Genomic DNA, 19,422 nt, shown 5'->3' on the forward strand with positions numbered 1-19,422 from the left:
TGGAGGCATTTCAGATGGAGGAATTACCACCAATGATGTCACAAGATATCAGTATTATACTTAAAGAGGATAAATATTCAAGTGTAACAAATTAGCTCAAAGGGGAAATATTAATAATTAATCATAATACATTATAATTAATTATAAATATTTGGATCAGTTAACTGAATTACTATTACAATCAAATAATCTGTTTGTACAGCAAACAGTCAGTAAGGATTTGTCTATCAACTCTTCAGAAAGGATATTTTCTGTGGCCACAGAAAACAAATGAGTGATGAGAAGACTGACTGGACAGAAGCGTCAGACAATTGCCCTATATTTTAAAATGTGTGTTTAGCACGCAAAATTTTACGCGAAAGTGAAAGTAAACGGGAGCGCTCATTCAAACACAATTTCAATAAGTTACCGCTGTTTGAAAGCGGCTCCCTGAGGCCTGCGAATATCTCCCAATATGAAAGCTATCTGTGTAGCTGTAACCATCTCTTAGCTCTGTATCATGCATGAAAGAAAATTTTGTCTCTATTTGAATATTGAGCTTCATTTTTGGTTATTGTTTGCACTTAATATCAATTTGTGGGAAGGAGTTCAGTTAGGAGGTCAAAAGAAGCTCATGTGCAGTTCTAATCATACAGGAAAGAAGCCAGTCAGTTGAGTTTTTGGCAAAACCTTTACTGTGCTTGTTGTCTTTTACTTTCAATCATTGAGGATTTCTTTAAAATATAATGTAAAAATCGTCTCGTCTCGTGAACCCAATCTCGAGTCTCGTCTTGTGATATAAGTAACTCATCACACCCCTATAGAATGGAAAGGGAAAGTGGCTGAAAAACCAGATTAGAACAGAGGAATGAAGCTAAGGAAAAAGAGTTGAAAACCTGGGAGAACTTTCTATTTACGTCTATTTAGCTCAAATTAATGACTTAATTCATTCATAGGGAATTTTGAAAGAGTGTATTTTACAGCCGAGCAAATGACTTGTCCAGCGTCCATTTGAACAGGCCGTAACTATCAACTCTGCAGCGGATATTAATATACGAACAATAGTGAAACACTATTTAAATAGCCAGGTAACATAGATCGGCGGTTAAAGACATTAAATTCGTAAGCACATAACACAAGAACACATCTTAAAATACAAACAAAACTTTATTGATTACTCAGTCTAACACATAAAACTAATATCTAACACATACTCACACATTCACACGCGATGCAGAAATAAAGAAAGTGAGGAAAGAATGAGTTTTAAGAGAGAGAAATTATGAAATCCCAAGTTTCAATCGATATATGCATTTATGACATATAATCTGAATGAACCATTGCTCATTAATTTAACCCTCCTATCGTTTCTTAGGCGGGGTTTTTAAGTTTGATCTCAATGGACCAGTTCAGTGTAGAATCTGTAGATATTACTTGAGTTTATGCAGATATTACTTGAGTTTGTGCCTCGTGTCGTCTCTTGAATGGGGATTCCCTTTTCGGTCCTGGCTGGAGAGGGGTTTTCCCTGTTCTTTTATTCACTGAGGGTCTTGTCGTGTCTTTTGATCGACGTCTTGGGAAGCCAATCACGTGGCATGTTGGCGGTTGAATGGAAGTCTCGTGGGCGTTGTTTGAAGATGAAGAGTGTGCTGTGCTGTAGAATCGTTGAACAAAGCTTGGCGGCGAAACTTAACTTAGAACACGAGACTCAACGAAAGAAAATAAACTTAAGTAAAAGAAAGGAAAGTGAGAGGAGAGTATTTAGATGGAATGAAATCGTTGTTAACCCATGTTCTCTGATCTTGGTCTGCCACGTCGTTTGATCGTCTCCTTGGGCGGCTTCTGGAACTGCACTGCGAACAGAACTCAACTGAACAGAACTGATTCTTTGTTCGTATTTTCAAATATTTTCCCATCCCCTGGATGGGTTGTAGCCAATTAGAGATCATCTTGGTTCAGGGGTGACTGTGTCTCCTGTGGTCATTTAGTTTCCTGCTCTTAAGCAGAGAGTAAATTTAGACCTAATTTCTTATTATAAGAACATGATCCAACATGATCCAAACATTTCATTCAACTCATCTGTTGGATTATACACAAACAAACAAAAAGATACCAAGCACGGTGCCTTTTCATTCACTCATTCATCCATCCATCCATCCATCCATCCATCATCTTCCGCTTATCCGGGGCCGGGTCGCGGGGGCAACAGTCTAAGCAGAGATGCCCAGACTTCCCTCTCCCTAGCCACTTCCTCCAGCTCTTCCGGGGGAACCCCGAGGCGTTCCCAGGCCAGCCAGGAGACATAATCCCTCCAGCGTGTCCTAGGTCTTCCCCGGGGCCTCCTCCCGGTGGGACGTGCCTGGAACACCTACCTGGGAAGGCGTCCAGGAGGCATCCGAAATAGATGCCCAAGCCAGCTCAGCTGGCTCCTCTCGATGTTGAGGAGCAACGGCTCTACTCTGAGCTCCTCCCGAGTGACCGAGCTTCTCACCCTATCTCTAAGGGAGCGCTCAGCCACCCTACGGAGAAAGCTCATTTCGGCCGCCTGTATCCGGGATCTTGTCCTTTCGGTCAATCATGACGTCAGACCCACGTATTTATAGCATCAAAAAACGAACTTATTGTAAAAAACAAACACTTGAAATTACATCAGTTTGATACAAACTACCTAAAATTACAGAAACCATCTTTGAAAAAAAATATTTGAAGTGTAATTTGATTGTTTAGTTTGTCTCGCAACCCATTAGAATATATATACATGAAGGGGGCGGGGTTTATGAGCTATACTGGGACCAACCACCACACTTGTTACAAACCAATGTATTTTTCACTCGGTAGAGAGACCCGTGGCTGTTCTGTCTCACGTTGGAACCTGATGAGATGAGAAAAGATGATGATCTTCCTATTATCATAGCAGGAGGATAAAATATAAAAGCTTGTGCTTTATGCCGACATTTTACTATATGTTTCTGACCCTGGGGTGTTAGGTCTCCTTGCCTCTGTAGAACAGTTGACGTAATTGCCTTTTGCCCTGATGCAGCTTTTCATCTTGGCACGTTTCAATGTGATTGAAACGTGCCAGTGAGCCTAATGCTTTGTTTTATTATTATGCTTTCATTCTTAGACACCTGGCTCATTGGTAACTTCCTCCTGAGTGAGCTCCCCCTTGGTATATGGTTGAACAATCTGTCTTGCCTTTGATTATACTATTGCAAAGTCTATCCATTAAACTGATTGGAGAGGTGAACATCCTTTTATGTCACACCTTTATGAAAATGGTTTGAAGTCCTTCGAACACTTGTGACAGCAGTATCTACTAGATCTCAGTTTTTCTGGTATTTACAGTTATGAAATTTACTTTGTTCTACTTTTGATTCTTGTACACAGCTTCCTGAATCAGCAGCTGCTCATTGTATGGTAATTTTGGTATATGGGAAGCATCATGATGCATCAGTGTACTACTCCTGGTTGATTCAAAATCTTGGTGATGGAGGTTTATTAACTCTTAAGAAAACATGGGAAAAATATCTAAACCTAACATTCAATGACAAGGAATGTCATAGAGTTTTAAAGAATGTCATGAGTATGTCTTGTACATCTTAAGACCATGTACTGATTTGAACGGACTCCTTCCCGACTGTTTAGGCTTGGGTTAAAAATTACACCATTGCTGGAGATGTAAGGCTGAGGATGGAGATTTAGCTCATGCTCTTTGATTGTGTTGAACAATTCAGAATCCCTGCAAAAGAGTTTGTGAACACATCGGCACGTTTGGATATTAATTTTCACTTAATTTTTCACAATGAAATTAGAGACAAGCTCAAAAAGTACTGGGTCCAAACCAGTTTAATGATTGTCAGACAAATATTTAATAGGAGCTGGAAGTCAGAGGAAGCCTAATCATTTCAGGAATGGGTATCAGAACTAGGTAGAGAGCTGCATTTGAAAATATGTCATAAACAGACTGATAATACGAAATTATCTAACCTACTTGGAAAATGGACGGTAATAATTAGTCTTAGAAGCAAGATCACAGCCAAAAGTGTAAGCCTAATTGGGATGTTTTTTTAATTAATTAATTTTTATTTTCATACGTTCATATGTGTTCAGTTTTTAGTTAGTTATTGTAACGCTCAGGTTCTAGGAAGATGAAGACGAAGATGAAGATAACTCAGCGTTTTAATAATAAGAGACCAAGTACAAGCCAACATACATTTTTCTATAATTGTTTTTGTGTATTATTGTTTAACATGTTCTTAATGTTTGTATGATGTTCTTTAATTACTTTAGATCAGCACACAATTCACGAGACTTGATTGTTCGATTGACCTGAACAAGTCCTTATTGTGAGGGTCTTGACAAACATGTGCCAAGGCTGCTGCATTTGTACTTCTCAAGGCATGCAAACATAGTAAAAATTAACCTAAATTCATTTTAAGTGCCTAAAAGTAGGGGTGGGCGATATATGGCAAAAATGTCACATCATAATTTGTTCCAGGCAGCATCACGATCCGCAATCGTATCACAATTCACAAATTTCCCTATTTAAAAAATAAAGCCCTACAAGCTAACAAATAATAAAAGAAAGAAGAATGATGGACTGTTTAGGCCAAGGTTGGTTGATATGACTCAAATCTCTTTTCTTTGTCATTTTAAGCATTAAGCAACCTTGGCGTCCATTTTAAAGCCTTCCCATTTTCTTACGTCTCTCCAGCTCTGGAAAGCTTTTACAATTTTAACACGGATCCTATCTTTTACCTGATCACAACCCTTCTTCTTCCAATTATATTCCTATATCCATATATAATACTGTAGTGACCTTCTCCTCTTTGGTAATATGTCAGCCATTTCTATTTCTACAGCTTTCTAAAAATGTCCAGCTTGCTCTCTTCTTTCTCTCCTCCGTATTAAGAGCATATAAACCCCCTATGGCTTTTTGGCTATAAAAGTGTTGTGCTGCTTGTGGCTCGGTCTGATCCACTGTTGTTTTTTTTGTTTTGTTGTTGTTGTCCTCTTTACACAGCCAGGACTATGTACAAACACATTTTTCTCAGCACACACACAACATCTAGCAAATATTCTCAACATTGTTTGTTTAGGTGTTGATTTCATTTCACAGAAACTGCTTATAGTTATAATAGTTAATATAATATAATAGTTGAAAATGCAAAAAGAAAAAAAAAAGTTACTGCAATGGTATTTTAATAAATAGTGGAGTAATTATACCACGTCAACCACAAATCAATTCTGTGAACTGTGATTTTGACACATTGTTATAGCTTTGGAAGTTAATTTCATTTTCATTCCATCCTTTTATTTATTTATTTTTCGTTCAACTTGTTAAAACAAAGTTGTGTAGACTTTGAAGAAAGAAGTACACACAATCATTTAACATTCTTACGTTAAATTTAATTATTATAATGTAATATTATATAGTACATTCTCGCCATGTTGTAATTACCATAATTACGAGATTTCAACTTGTAAAAAGCATTCATCCTCGTAGAGCTCGTAATTGTAAGATGGACATTTCTGAGAGCCATCGCTGCATTCACACCATGTTGTAATTACCGTAGTCTCAATATGATAAGACGACACATGACCTTATATTCTGACCTGTTCATGTCCTTGGACTCGGAATTATGCGTTATTCAATGGCACCACAATCATCATCAAAATAATCTGCAGTGGTCACGTGGTAAAAGTAGGAGCTCTCAAACAATTCCCATCTTACAAGCTGCAATTATGAGCTCTATGAGGACGTGGATGCTTTTTACAAGTTGAAATCACATAATTGCTATAATTATACAACATGGCGGGAACGCACCTTATTACCTGTACCACCTGACCACTGTTGCCAAATGGCAACTTTTTTCAATGGAAAGCAGCTGTTCAAAGCCACCAAATATTGCTAGATGGTGAGCATAAGCTATTCATGATGTAATTGCATAGTATTTGCATTCTGCCAAGTGTCAGCCCTTACAAGTTACAACCCCTAGCCTACATGTATTTGCTTCTCTCCTACTCTGTGCTCATATACTGTATTTTAATACAGCCAAATTCCAAATAAAACTGTTTTCATTTATATATTTTTTATATCATTTTATAAAAATTATAAAATGGTGACTGAAACGCTGCCTTTTAAAGGGGCGGTCACACTGCACTTTTTGTTCGATTCAAATGCATGCAAATGCGAAAAGTTTCACAATTCACTGGATTCCAAAGTTCAAGTTTGGTGAACTCTGAGCTGCGAATTCACATTCTGTTAAGACGTGTGACCACTGGAAGATAGATGCGTCACGGTGCATCCTCTTGGCTGAATTAAACATTTTCCAATAAAGTTAAGTAGATTGAATATTTTTTACATTTTGAGTGTATTACTATTTGTTGAATTCATGTTTATAAAAAAGATGCTGCAGGACGTGACATCATATCACAACCGTTGCAGCAGAGGTGGACAGTAACTAAGTACATTTACTTGAGTACTGTACTTAAGTACACTTTTTGAGTATCTGTACTTTACTGAAGTATTATTTTTTAGAGATACTTTTACTTTAACTTCACCACATTTGAAAGACAAATATCATACTTTTTACTCCACTACATTTCAATCAAAGTCCTCGAAGTCGAAAGTCGTTTCTGTAGCAGCTTTGAAAGTAAGTGGATGATTTTTTCTTCTTTAAAAGGTTTGTATTTATTTATGTAGGGTCATGAGAAGTTTCCTAACAATTTTTTAAACACTGATCACTGATCAGTTTATAGCTAAATGGAAAAAGACGGTTCCTTGGCACAGTGTGTGCACCATGGCCATACTTAAAAAGTGTGTTTCAGTTTTCTCAAAAGATTAAAGATTAGTTTAGTTGGCATATACTTGACGCATGTCTCATAAAATGTAAAAAAATGTAAATGTCTGGGAGAAAGAGAAGAGTAAACAGTTGGGAGAATATTGGATGCAGTATCAGAGTATAGGGTCCATGCATTCTGCCTTAAAGTAACAGCAGTTTTGTAAAGAGCTTTGTAACTTTTATATACAAGTATTTAAAATAGTTTAAGGTGGTCGTATGCTAGCATGTCGGATGGAGCATCACTGACTGGCTTAAACCACCATGATGGCATAATGTGTATTTATACAATGCAACAATAATAAAATAATGCATTGACATACAAAAGGAAATGTACTTTTGATGCTTAAGTACTTTTAAAAACATATACTTCTGTACTTTTACTTAAGTAAAAACCTGTTTTTAGAACTTTCACTTGTAACGGAGTAATATTTGACCAGTAGTACTTCTACTTTTACTCAAGTAATAGAGTTGTGTACTTTGTCCACCTCTGCGTTGCAGTGGCCGAGAAAACATGCTCAAAGTCTAGTGTGACCTTGGCTTAATACAGATATTTTTAGGTTAGAAGCAACATAATCTATTTTAACTGATAGTGCTGCCGCTGCTACTCTCAGCCACTTGCTGAACAGAGCAGATGCAAAGAGAGGTGTGTGTGCGGCAGGAAAGCAAGAACTCATGCTCATGCGGCAGAACCGGCGAGACTCGGAAACTAGATAAGGTTCATCCAAGAAGTCGCTAGACTTGTTAATTCATTTGCCGCTTTTTGGGGAAAAAGTCACTAAAGGGGCCTGGAAAGTAGCTAAATCTAGCGCTGCAGATTCATTTAGTGTTGAAAGTGTTGCCGTAGAAAGGCATAATTCTCTGTCAGAGGACTTGAACAGCTCCGAATTGAACATCACGTGTTGTCATCTCGAGACTGTGATAATTACGACATGGGTGAAAGCAGCATATTAAGCTTAACAGTGGTCCACGCAAAATTACAGATCAATCAATATCAATATAGATAACAAAAATGTGGAAAATAATCTAGATATAAACAGATTTCAACCATTTACAAAAAAACATTTACAGTTATACTTGATTTCAGACAGCTGTTTGACATCAAATCATCTAGGTTACATCAAGAGAAGATGGTTCTGTGTGCAGACTGTTTTTGTTGGCCTCTTCCAAAAACTCTTTCTGTATAAAATTACCTGAATAAAGCAAGATTTTGAAGTATTTCTTAAAGTGAACGACATGAAGGCTACCTTAATGCCCAAGGAGATTACTTTGTCTTTATGGAAATATGGAAAGTGCTTTTGGAGTGAGCACAATGTGCTCTTAGAATATTTTTTCTGTAATGAGCCGTTTACGATGACCTGATCCCCTTCAGGCTAAAGTTCTAATAGACAAGAAAATGTTTAATGAATATGATGTATTTTTAAAATGTGCATGTGCTTGGGGAAGCAGGACTTATGTGGTGTTGGTGAACAGTTATTAAGTTGCTTGATAACTGTGTACAGCCACACCAAAGTTCTGTTATCCAACCTCCCACTCACTCAAAATAAAAAAAATAAAAAAGCCCCTTTCAGAGCGTTGGTCCCAGAAAATTGCCATAAAATGGCTAGAGTGCCTTCTGTGTGAATGCAAAGACCTCCTGGGATTGACCCTGGGATCGATCTTGGAATGGGGACCTAGTAACATTGCTGGGATCAGTCCCGGAACGCGCCCTGTGTGAACAAAAGGCAGGACCAATGCCATAAGGATAGTGCCGTAGTGATGACCCTGCTGAGATCGTTCACCAGCTTAGTGGAACAGTAAGCAATGCGCTAGTTTATTATCCAATCAACAAAAATGTGTGCTTTCTCTAGAGAGAAATCGCAGATCATAAGCAAACTTAAGATGCTGCGGAGACATTACACGACACCGCCTGATGTCACGTGTCTTTACGGGATGTGTGTGAACGCATATAATAATGTTAACAATTAAACAAACTCAGGGCTTGGACAATGAAACTGGGACACCTGGTTTTAGACCACATTTATTAGTATTGTGTAGGGCCTCCCTTTGTGGCCAATACAGCATTAATTCATCTTAGGAATGACAAATATAAGTCCAGGAGGATTATTAGCCATTCTGCTCCCGGAACAATGGCCAGGTGATGCTGGTGGAGGAAAACGTTTTCTGACTTGCGAGACAAGTTGTTTGTGGATCACCACTTAAAACTTATAATTGGAACTGTAAGCTTATATGTTGTTGCTATGATGTAAACAATGGGCAAAGCTTTGCCTGCTAGCCAACATTAGTGTTGATATAGTGTTTACTGTCACATTTGTAAGACTGTTCACAGCCCCTTAGGAAATTTAACCATGGTTTTGTGATCGATTTCTGTTTGTATTATCATAGTTTTCCAACAAGTATCATTATTAAATGGTGTACAACATTGCATCTAAAATGTATAGGGAAAAAAAAAACATACCACTCTGAAGCATCCTGTGAAATCCGTGCTTGGAAAATCCTCTTGTTAATCTTAAGTTTCAATCAGGCTTGAATTGGTTAGAAATGTACGCCATCCTTAATATTTAAACCTGAGCAGATGAAACTTGTGGTTATGGTAAAGGGCGTGACATTTCACGATCACACGCTAAGCGATGCCAATCACAACACATTTCGTATTTCAGAAGGAGGGGCTTCATCGATACAGGAACTGTTCAGCACATTTGAGCCAGACTGGGGAGAGAGGTGCTGTAATAATGTAAAACATAAAAAAATAACATGTTTTTCAAACAATCAAGCATGAAAGCATATTCTAGTACACCCCAAAAAGAAAATCAAGACTCCGTAAAAGAGCATAATAGGACCCCTTTAAGTGTTGTCTTTAATATATTAATGTTTTTGTGTTGATGCTCATGAGATGTGATAGGGCTTGTCTTCTCAATCATTTGGAAGAGGTCATGAATGGATTTATTCTGGCTTTCTGAAACACATGCTCTTGCTCAGCAGAGCGCCAGAGCAACATTGATGAGCACACACACTCGCTAAGGACCTCCCAAAGTGTCTTGATGACTTCTTGGCTGGTAAACAAGGCCTTTGAGTTTTCAACCCACCTCAAAACGTCTCTCGAGGTGTTGTTTTCCCAAATGTCATTTTCAGCCAGGACATCTTATCATAGTCTTCAATGGGAACTGCGTCATGTTTTGGAAGTCAAATTGATTCAGCCTGTTCAGTAAATGAAGTTATCATAGATTTTCCAATACTCATTTTCTGCAAGGAAGGACGAGAGCTCAAATATCGAAGGGCCCTCAGCTATCAGGCTTCATTTCAGGAGTGGGAACCCAGGGAGAAGCCGAATCGCTAACATGATCTACACGCATAGAAGCCAGCGGAGGTTAATTGTCATTTCCTCCTGAGGATGTTTACCAATAACTTCAATGTTTTCCTTTTCCATCTGGTCACTCAAGCTGTTTTCCAGGATTTTGCAGTTTAATAGAAAAGCTGAGTGGGAACGTCATCATCTTCTTTCAGTGTCAAATAAGTGTTTTTACTGTGATGTGTAAGCCAAATGTTTGAAGTAAAAAAGTATTAAATATTATAGCAAACAGATGACACTCTCCATTTGCATTCTTTAGTTTTAGCATCACCTTGATCAAAATGATCCACGCTGAAGATATCCTAGAGGTAGAATTACATACCACTAATAAAGTGTTTATACGCTAACCAAATGTCTGGTGCAATGGCGAGCTGTACAGAACATCATTAGGTGCTTTGCACATTCTACAATCATTATAAACTCCATCCTGGTGCATCCCTCTCACAAAATAAAGCATTTAGTACTTGCATAATTCAAGTGCGATAAGAGAAAGCATATGTAGATTGCTAAAATGAAGATGGTAAATCATTCTGAAATTGGTCCAATGACAAAAACACACACTGAAACCATATACAAACTGCAGCCACAGATTTGGACTGCCTCCAGGGCTTTAAAGCAAAATAGATGTATATTACTGAACTGGACCCTGTGAAGTACAAGCTTTCTTGAAAGGAGGCCTGCAGATGTGCCGATTAGCTTTCATGAAAACCAAAGGGAATCACTTCAGCGAGTCTCCCACAGTGCACTTGACAACAGCTTCAATCAACATGCATTTTGATTCTGACTGAGGCCTAAATGGAAGAACAAAATAAACCTTAACTAGCACGTGTGTAGTGTGAAGAATAAGGGTGGCACATTATGTAAATAACTGCTTATAACATAGTGACTTATGGTTTTCAAAGAAGCTGAGGGCATCTGCAAACTTCCAAGGGGGCTGCAGGATGAACTAAAAGTATGTCAAAGCAATTTTAAAAATGACCTTAATATAATTTTCAAAATGACAATCATAATCTTTCATGATGATCTTTCACGTTTCTTCTAAAGCCGCGTGCACACTGAGCGATTTTGGCCACGATTTGGCCGTCTGAGACAAATCCTAGGCTAAAATCTGAAGTCTTTGATCATTAGTTTGACATGTTCACCAACAGCCGATTAATGACCGTTGCGATCAAATTTTACCTCAGTACCTCAGAAGAGAAATTCTGGCAGTGTCAGAAGATTTGGCGCCCAGTCGTGCAGTGCGATTTCTCCTACGACGTCCATCAAATTATCTTCGTTTTTCAAGACAAACCATGACCAAAATGAGCGCTAGAGATTTCTTTGTAGCCTCCGTTTCAATCCAGCGTGTAATGCAGCTCACTGTCACCGAACGCGTAATTGATTGATGAAATAAAACTCTGGACGAGTCTCCACTTCAGTCTGACATTAATGACAACTTAGATCTTACAGTATGACATGGCTCACAGCAGGGATCATGTTCGTACAGTCTGAAAAGGGACAATCGTAAAGGACTATTATAAATCGCACAGTGTGTACCCAGCTTAAGTCAGTCAGAGCAGAGAAATAAAAGCTGTTTCTTACTGATTATTAATAAATTAACATTTCCTCATAGATACTTTCTGTCCACTCTCAACCTCAATGTAGCAATTTGGTCCTGTGTTTTTTTTCTGCTGGTAAGAAAAATGGACAAATCTGTCCAACAAAATGGGACATTATTTAATTTGTCCTCTCAACAACTGTTGTTTTTATTGAAGAACGTACAGTTCTTGAGACCTCTATAATCACAAAATAAATCAATAATTTATTTTAATCTATTAACACTACAAAATATACACTCAAATATATATCAAATATTGTTTTGGACAATGTGGGTGAGTCTTGAAAACCACTACCTTACAGCTTTTAGAAACTCAAGATCAAATGCTTTTCTTTTCTTACAATTTTTTCATGTTACAATTTCACACAAATATTGTATGAGCTGTACCAATAATATAGCATTTATTTAACTAGACAACCTGGTGTCCAAAAACATCATCAGAATTTAAACCAGATCTCCATTGAAATGCTCAAATCTTGTGCGTGTTTTGCAGTGATTTTCTGCTTCATGAGTTCAATTAAATGTAAGTATTTGTTCTCTTCAGTCTGAAAGGCTGTCAGTAAAAGTAGCACACAATCCGTTCAGCAGACAGTGTCAAAAGACTTGTTCTTTTGTCAGGGCACACCAGTCTAATACTTGTGTTTAAAAATCAAACAGCTGTTTAATGCTTTATTTTTAAAGATATATATTATATCACCATCATTATTTATAATAATAATAATAATAAAAATGATAATAATAATAATATCATTATTTCTACAAATACATGGATCCCGGCGCTTTGAAAAATGTTTTCTTTCTTTTTGTCTTTGTTAAAACAAGAACGCTAAAAATATCCTATGGTGAAAAAATAAAGCAAACAACAAACGATTTAAACACTGAGAAAAAGAGAAAAATCACAAAAAGACAAATAAAACGAAATTAAAAAAAAGAAATTCTACACCTTTACAAACACTATGGCCCAATAATTTAAGAAAATAGTGTCTCTAAAACGTTCATATTGCTTTGTACCTTCATCAGTGCCCTTTAGGGAGTTCAGCAATACAGTACTGTGAAGTCTTCACAACAGCCAGAAGGGGACGCCCTCCCCCGGGCTCTGCACTGACCTCCACGAGGAGGTCATGAGGTTGCCAACCGATCTGCTGGCATCTTTGAGGAGAGAGAGTCCCGTTATTAGCTTGTTTAATCCTCAGCACAACATCCTTTTGTGTTCTTTTGGCAGTAGAGAAAAAAAATACAAGGTATAGTTACTATTCCTCATGATCTTGTAGTATTCACCATTGTTGTAGTTAGCATTATTACTCTCTAAGATATTATTACTATTACTATCACCATCACGGATACACGGAGTGCATCGTGTGTCATGTGCGCATGTGTGTGCGTGATCGTGCGAGTCAGTGTTCAGTGCTCAGAGCTTGTTTTCTCAAAAGAGAAACTAGGCAGAGTCAATAGCTTGGAGTTCGGGATGCCCTCTTGAGGCAGCCCATCTCCTCCTCCACCCAAATCAAATGAGTCTTTGGAGTCACTGGAGGGAGCGCGCCTCCTCAGGCAAGTGTCCCGGCTTGGCAAGGGGGGTGGCACTATCCCCAGAGCAGGGTGAAAGCCTCCTGGAAGCTCTGGACCCTCGGGCAGATCCTCGGAGATGCACGGTGGGCTCATCTTCTTTTTGCGGGGGCGTGGCGAGGACTGCTGCTGGAGGCTGTCAGCTCGTGAGACAAAGCCGGAGGAGATCGAACTGCGCTGGGGACTGCTTTCCACGGATGAGCACACCTCGATGGAGTGCCGGCGTGGGTCGTCGAGCCAGGACAAGGGCCGCGGTAACAGCAGAGCTCGCTGGCCCTGAGTGTCCACGCTGTGGTACTTCTTAAGCTGACGTCTTGCACCTTGATCTCCCGTTTCTCCTCCGATTCCATCATCGCTCCTCCCTGTGAGCCCTGCACGGATAATTCGGGATACCTCCTGATCCACAGAGTCTGTTTCCTCCTGCTTCCTGGCAGCCGGTGGTAGTGGCGGCAGTAGGGGCGGAGAGTGAGAGCGGCTGGAGAACACATACTGGTCGTATGGGTTGTGCTGCGTGTGGACACTAGGTCGTGATGGTTTCGGGGAGGCGCCTGGTGTGGCAGGGACCAAAAAGAGTGAAGGCTGGTGCTGCTGCTGCTGAGGTGGAAGGTTGACAGGGGGGTCCGACAGTTCCCTAAGTCCCAGGGGACCCTCGTTTTCCCCTCCCTCTGTGTATAGAGTCTCCTGAGAGTCAGCACTCACTGCCACCTGAGGAGAGCAGGGACGGGAGGAGGTGAGGGGAAGGTAGGGGGTAACATTAGGGATTAGGACATGAACAGGTGAGAGGGAGACTGGTTAGTATGAGATGTCAGGGATGTAGAAGCCAGTGGAAGGGGAGGGGAGCCATGGAGTTAGAGTGGAGTTCACCATTAGCATTACACTCCACAAGCTCTCTGCTTCAAAGGATTGGAGGTGAAATTAGAAAAATAGAAAAAACGCCTCAGGGCGTCTATTTTGAATGAGTTTGTAGCCCCAATCAGAGGTAGCCGACATTTAGAATCTGACACTGATATTTTTCTTTTTTAAAAGTTTGTATCAAACTTGAAAGTATTAAATGAAGTAACTCACCACAAAACATACCAAAACATCCCGACCATACACTGAACCTTTAACCGACAAAAATAGTGCTTAAATTGTGCTAAAAGTTCAATAAAACTTGCTCAATAGTAGTTACACATTCTGAAGTAACATTCTTTGTTCAACAACCTCCAGTTAGTTAACATTCTTAGTACGTTCTGTCTCATGGGCAGTCCTAGGGATGGGCTTCCAGGGCCTATGCCCCATTTTTTTTGTTTTAATGTCAGGTCATTCTCATCTGCTCTATAAATCAGACATAATGAAGAAACTACAGGATCTATTGACTTTTTAGTCAGAGTTGCACTCCATCTAGCACCAACTATTTCACAGACAAACGGAATATACATTTGTGCTTGAGCCTGACACTTGCGGTTCTTGGAAACTGTTTTATAAAGACCACAAACAAGGCCATGAACTTCGCAAACTTTGGTAAATCAACTATCTTATAAACACAGTTAAAAACGGTTGCAATGACAAGTGACAGTCACAACTGGCACAACTGTCAACCTGTACACAGAGCTACAGAAAGCCTGAAGGTAAAAACGTATGCATGCATGCAGATGAGACCTTTTTTTTTTTTATCTCCGGTTATATTTAAATATTTACTTCATAACATTTCAACATGTAGTTTAAAGATTAAAATTCTAATATTTAATCATATGATGACTCATGCATCCATGGAGGTTTGGGATAAGCCCCGAATACCCCCTGACCCTAGAACCGCCCCTGGTCTTCTTATTGCATTCACTGATTGAAAATGTGTACAGTATACTGGAGAAATTGGCAAATCAATATTTGTCTTCCTTTTTCTCTATATCTTCATGTCTAATTTTTGACATGAATTAAGTAGCTACTCCCCATGTACAAAACTTACACACTGCCTGAGTAGCAGTACTGTACATGCTACTGCTCTGGGTGAAGTCACATAGGTGAAAAACTTACAATAGCAATTGCACTTTTAGAGAAAAGTTTGCAATAGGTGTATTGTTTTAACTAGGGCAGAGAAACATTTACCCTAGGGCAAAACTACAGGCACTGTTTGGCAGACTGCACTCTGAGCCACTGGGCTACTGCAACAGACCACAAGACCCATGTCTCTTCCTGGGGTCACTCTCTCTCTCTCGGAAAACCCCCGTAATTTGTCTATGTCTCTTAATCGAAGAAGCCCGAGAGAGACAACGGCCCAGTTGGAGAGAGGTGGGTGGGTGTTTTGGGAGGGGCTAAAGATCAAGAGGAACCATGTCAAATTTGGAAAGTTAGCGAACATGGAGTAAGAGACCAAAACATGAGTGTCCTTGTTCTGTGTTGAAACTTGCATGATTTAAACTATGCTGCCACCTAGTGGCAGGGAATTGTTTTACATAAGCATGACGAGATTGACTAAATGGCATGTCTGGGAAACAAAGAATTTGAAATAATTAGTAATTAATTTTTTTTTTTAAAGTGTTAATGTTGTTAAGGTTTAGATTTGATTTAAAAAGGCAACTGATATAACTACAATACTACTTTTGAGCATTTTTGAGCATTTGTTTTTAATAAATGCAACTAATTTGATAGTAGAAGACATCAGTCCACTAATTTAATTCCCCATGATCTTTACCCTGCAGTTTTGGCCTTTACAGTAACCATGGTGAAATGTGTCGGGCTGGAGGAACGGGATTTAAGGGGTGTGGTAGGACAAAATTGGGAATGGAGTTCAAGGATCTGTGGAGAGGGTGCTGGAGGCCAGCTGATTCAAGCAGCCCATTCCAGCTCTCTCAGAAACAGGAGTATCTGTGTCTCAGGAGCAGCTCGGGGTCAGGCTTGGGTTGGACCATGCTGAGCTACTCGGAGTAAGTCACATTAGAGGGTATGCAGGCCAAAAAGCAGAAGAAAAAAAAGGAGAGAATGCAGGAAGGATTAAGATAAGAAATATACTAGCCAGAGGGAGAGATCAACAGTGCAGATGTGTCAGACTTCATACCAGTCACATTCCCATAAGTCTCCAATCACAATCCATTAAGCAATACAATGGATATTATACGTTATGAAATAAGACCAGCAGAGAGACAATTATTCTGTTACAAAACCTAGTGAGCTGCATATTTTAAGGAGTCACATATCTCTACCGATATGTAGGCTATTCCAACTTCATTATTTTGATCCCCACAAACTTATTTTGTAACTTAGTTTGTATTCAAAGTATTTGCTCTGGCTCTTGTTTTTAATTATTTTGTTCTGTTGTTGTGCTTGTTGCTCATCTGTTGCCGTTGTAAAAGCATGATGTGGAGGTTAGTCGGTGCGGTATTTGTCCCGCCCCTCCTTCACTGTGATTGGACAGCTAGGTAAAAAGTATTTTTATGTACTTTTATGAAGCAAGGATGCATTAAATTGATTAAACTATTGATTAAGTAAAGATGTTTATAATAGTGCTGTCATCCAAAATAAAGGTTTGTGTTTACATAATATATGTGTGTGTAAGGTGTATAATTATTATGTATATATAAATACACACACATGCATGTATACATTAAGAAAAGATAATATATTTATATATAATATGCATCGAGGCAGCTCACTGGGTTTTGGAACAGAGCCACTATGTAAAACCAGAGTGCATCAACATTTGCTAATAGAACAGACTCTGCAAGCACAACACATTCAAAAGCAATAGGCCTGAGCTCACCTGTCTGCGTAGGGTGCGTGAGAGTGTGTGTGCCCGGCGAGGTGGGGGGATTCGTGGGATGCTCTCTGAGTCTGATAGGCTATGAGGACTGATCGGTCTGAACAGATCGCCGGGCACAGTCAAGTGCCTGGTGGGTTCTTCTGTTTGAGATTGGATAGAGCCTGTAGACCCTGTGTGAGGAGACATTTGATGTGACAATTGTTGATGTAAGCATTAACAACCATATTTAAAACTAATTCAGAAATAAAATGCAGTGCTGCACCTGTCTGAGCTAGGTGAGGTGAGGTTGTGTGGGTACTGTGGGTCGAGTTGGGCTGCAGCGGCAGGAACATGTAGCTGTCATTGGGCAGAGAATGTGTGCGGCCCACTGAGCTCTTCTTCACGTGCAGCAAGTGCTCATCTGTTGGCTCGTCTGGCTGCTGGGGGTCTATAGGATCTGGTTGAGTTGTGGTCTGAAGGACATTAAAAGAGATGCAAGTCAAGGTGAGAGCCTGTACTTGTGTTTGAAGCATCAGGGGCCCTTATGAACACATGGAAGCACACGCACACACACTGTACCTAATACATAGAGGCTGGACTGGTTAGCATACAATGAAAGGCAAACGTCACTGCGCACTAGACACAGGGAGGAGACTGATCAAGAGACGTTCTCATAAATCATGTTGTATGAATGCAAATGCATATTTTTCATATGAATGCGTACATTTGAACTTTTAAAATTTTCATATCCATGTACTGTATATGGTATATAATTAAATTAACTAAGACTTAAAGTATAAGATCAATCAGACATGAACATTTGTGAACAATCTGAGTCGTGTCTTTTTAATGAATTGACTCATCCAGTTCACAAAATCTGTTTGAATGATTCATGAATCAGATTGAATCAGACTCACTTTAGGCTATATTCACACTGCAAGCCTTAGTGCTCAGATCCAGATTTTTTGTTTGGCTGTTCACATTATAAAAAAAAATGTGGCTAATATCAGATTTGAGTGTGAACAGGTCACAATCCTGGACTAAAAGTCGCATGAAATCTGATATTGCTGTTCAGACTCAGGTCGCATTGCAAAACATGGGTCCTGTATCTGATTTAGGACCACATATGGAAGGCTACGTTCAGACTATCAGTCAAAATCTGATTTCTTAGCATATCCGATCAGATTAAGCAAGTGTGAATGGCAAAAAACAAACTATTCACATAAATATTAAATAAATATATACACATAAAATGTGGTTTTGAGCTACATTCATATGGGAATTTCTGGAAATCTGTTTCAGTCTGACTGCTCTGGTCGGCTTTCACATGGTTTATGTGACTTTCTCACGTCACATACAGTGTAAACATCAGATGCTGTTATAGGAAACATGCTGGAAGACACTGCAGAAACAAGGTTGTGTTGTTGCAAAGTGCTGGACGAGCAGAAAATGACAACATTGTCATGTTAAGACAACATCTGTATTGCAAACCCCTCCGAGTTGCAGTTGTAGTTGTTGGCCTATATCTATCAACTCAACGTCATTGCCATAGAAACCAATACAGATTTTCCAGAAAACGAAAGAGCTGCATAGACAGTTCAACAGTTGCGATACACAGTGGCTACGTTCACACTGCCAATCCAAATCCGATTATTTGTGTATCCGATTGGAATCTGATCTAAAATTATTGACTGTCCATATTGTGTATCACAATTCGCCACTGTTCAGATCCGATTTGTGTGTCCATGCCGCTGTCTTTTTTCTGTGCTGTCGTCTCCGCCGGTTTCAAAACATGTCTTCGTTATATTGTCATTTTCTGCTCGTCCTGCACTTTGCACCAACACAACCTTGTTTCTGCAAGGACTTCAATATATTTCCTATAACAACATCAGATGTTCTACGTTTTACGTGGCATGAGAAAGTCACATAAACCACATGTAATCTGGTCAGACTGAAATGGATTTCCAGAATGAATGTCGCTCGAAACTATTTTTTTTTTTGCTGTTCACAATTGCTAAATCTGATCTGCACAAAAATCTGATTTGTACTGACAGTCTGAACGTAGCCAATGTGGACAGTCAATAATTTTAGATCAGATTCCAATCAGATAGACAAAGAATTGGATTTGGACTGACAGTGTGAACGTAGCCAAAGTGGCTCAAATCAGAATCAAAAAGATCAGATTCCATGTGGTTTGTGCTGCTCACAATGTTATGGGGGAAAACAACAGATCCAAGTCACATATGAGCAATTGTGGCAGATTTGGGTCTGAATGTAGCCAGTTATCTGAAATTTTGGTCTGTTAATCTGTTAAATGAGTCTTATGGACTGTTTTTGTGATAAGTTTTTAGTGTTGAAGGCTACAAGTGCACAC

The 19,422-nt window shown here is 39.3% G+C and overlaps 1 protein-coding gene across 1 annotated transcript in view; it reads right to left on the reverse strand.

Annotated features, from left to right (window-relative positions):
* Positions 1–12,581: 12,581 nt before the first annotated feature.
* Positions 12,582–19,422, reverse strand: part of cacna1g (calcium channel, voltage-dependent, T type, alpha 1G subunit) — a 283,552-nt gene continuing 276,711 nt past the window's right edge. Inside the window, exons 37-39 of the mRNA XM_079846045.1 lie at positions 17,332–17,521; positions 17,070–17,239; positions 12,582–14,035 (exon numbers count right to left, since the gene is read on the reverse strand). Coding sequence (XP_079702171.1) covers positions 13,169–14,035; positions 17,070–17,239; positions 17,332–17,521 — 1,227 coding nt within the window. The 3' untranslated portion in view covers positions 12,582–13,168. The remainder of the gene's footprint in view (positions 14,036–17,069; positions 17,240–17,331; positions 17,522–19,422) is intronic.

Source organism: Gobio gobio (genome assembly GCF_949357685.1).
Source record: "Gobio gobio genome assembly, chromosome: 20".
In the NCBI taxonomy this organism is placed as follows: domain Eukaryota; kingdom Metazoa; phylum Chordata; class Actinopteri; order Cypriniformes; family Gobionidae; genus Gobio; species Gobio gobio.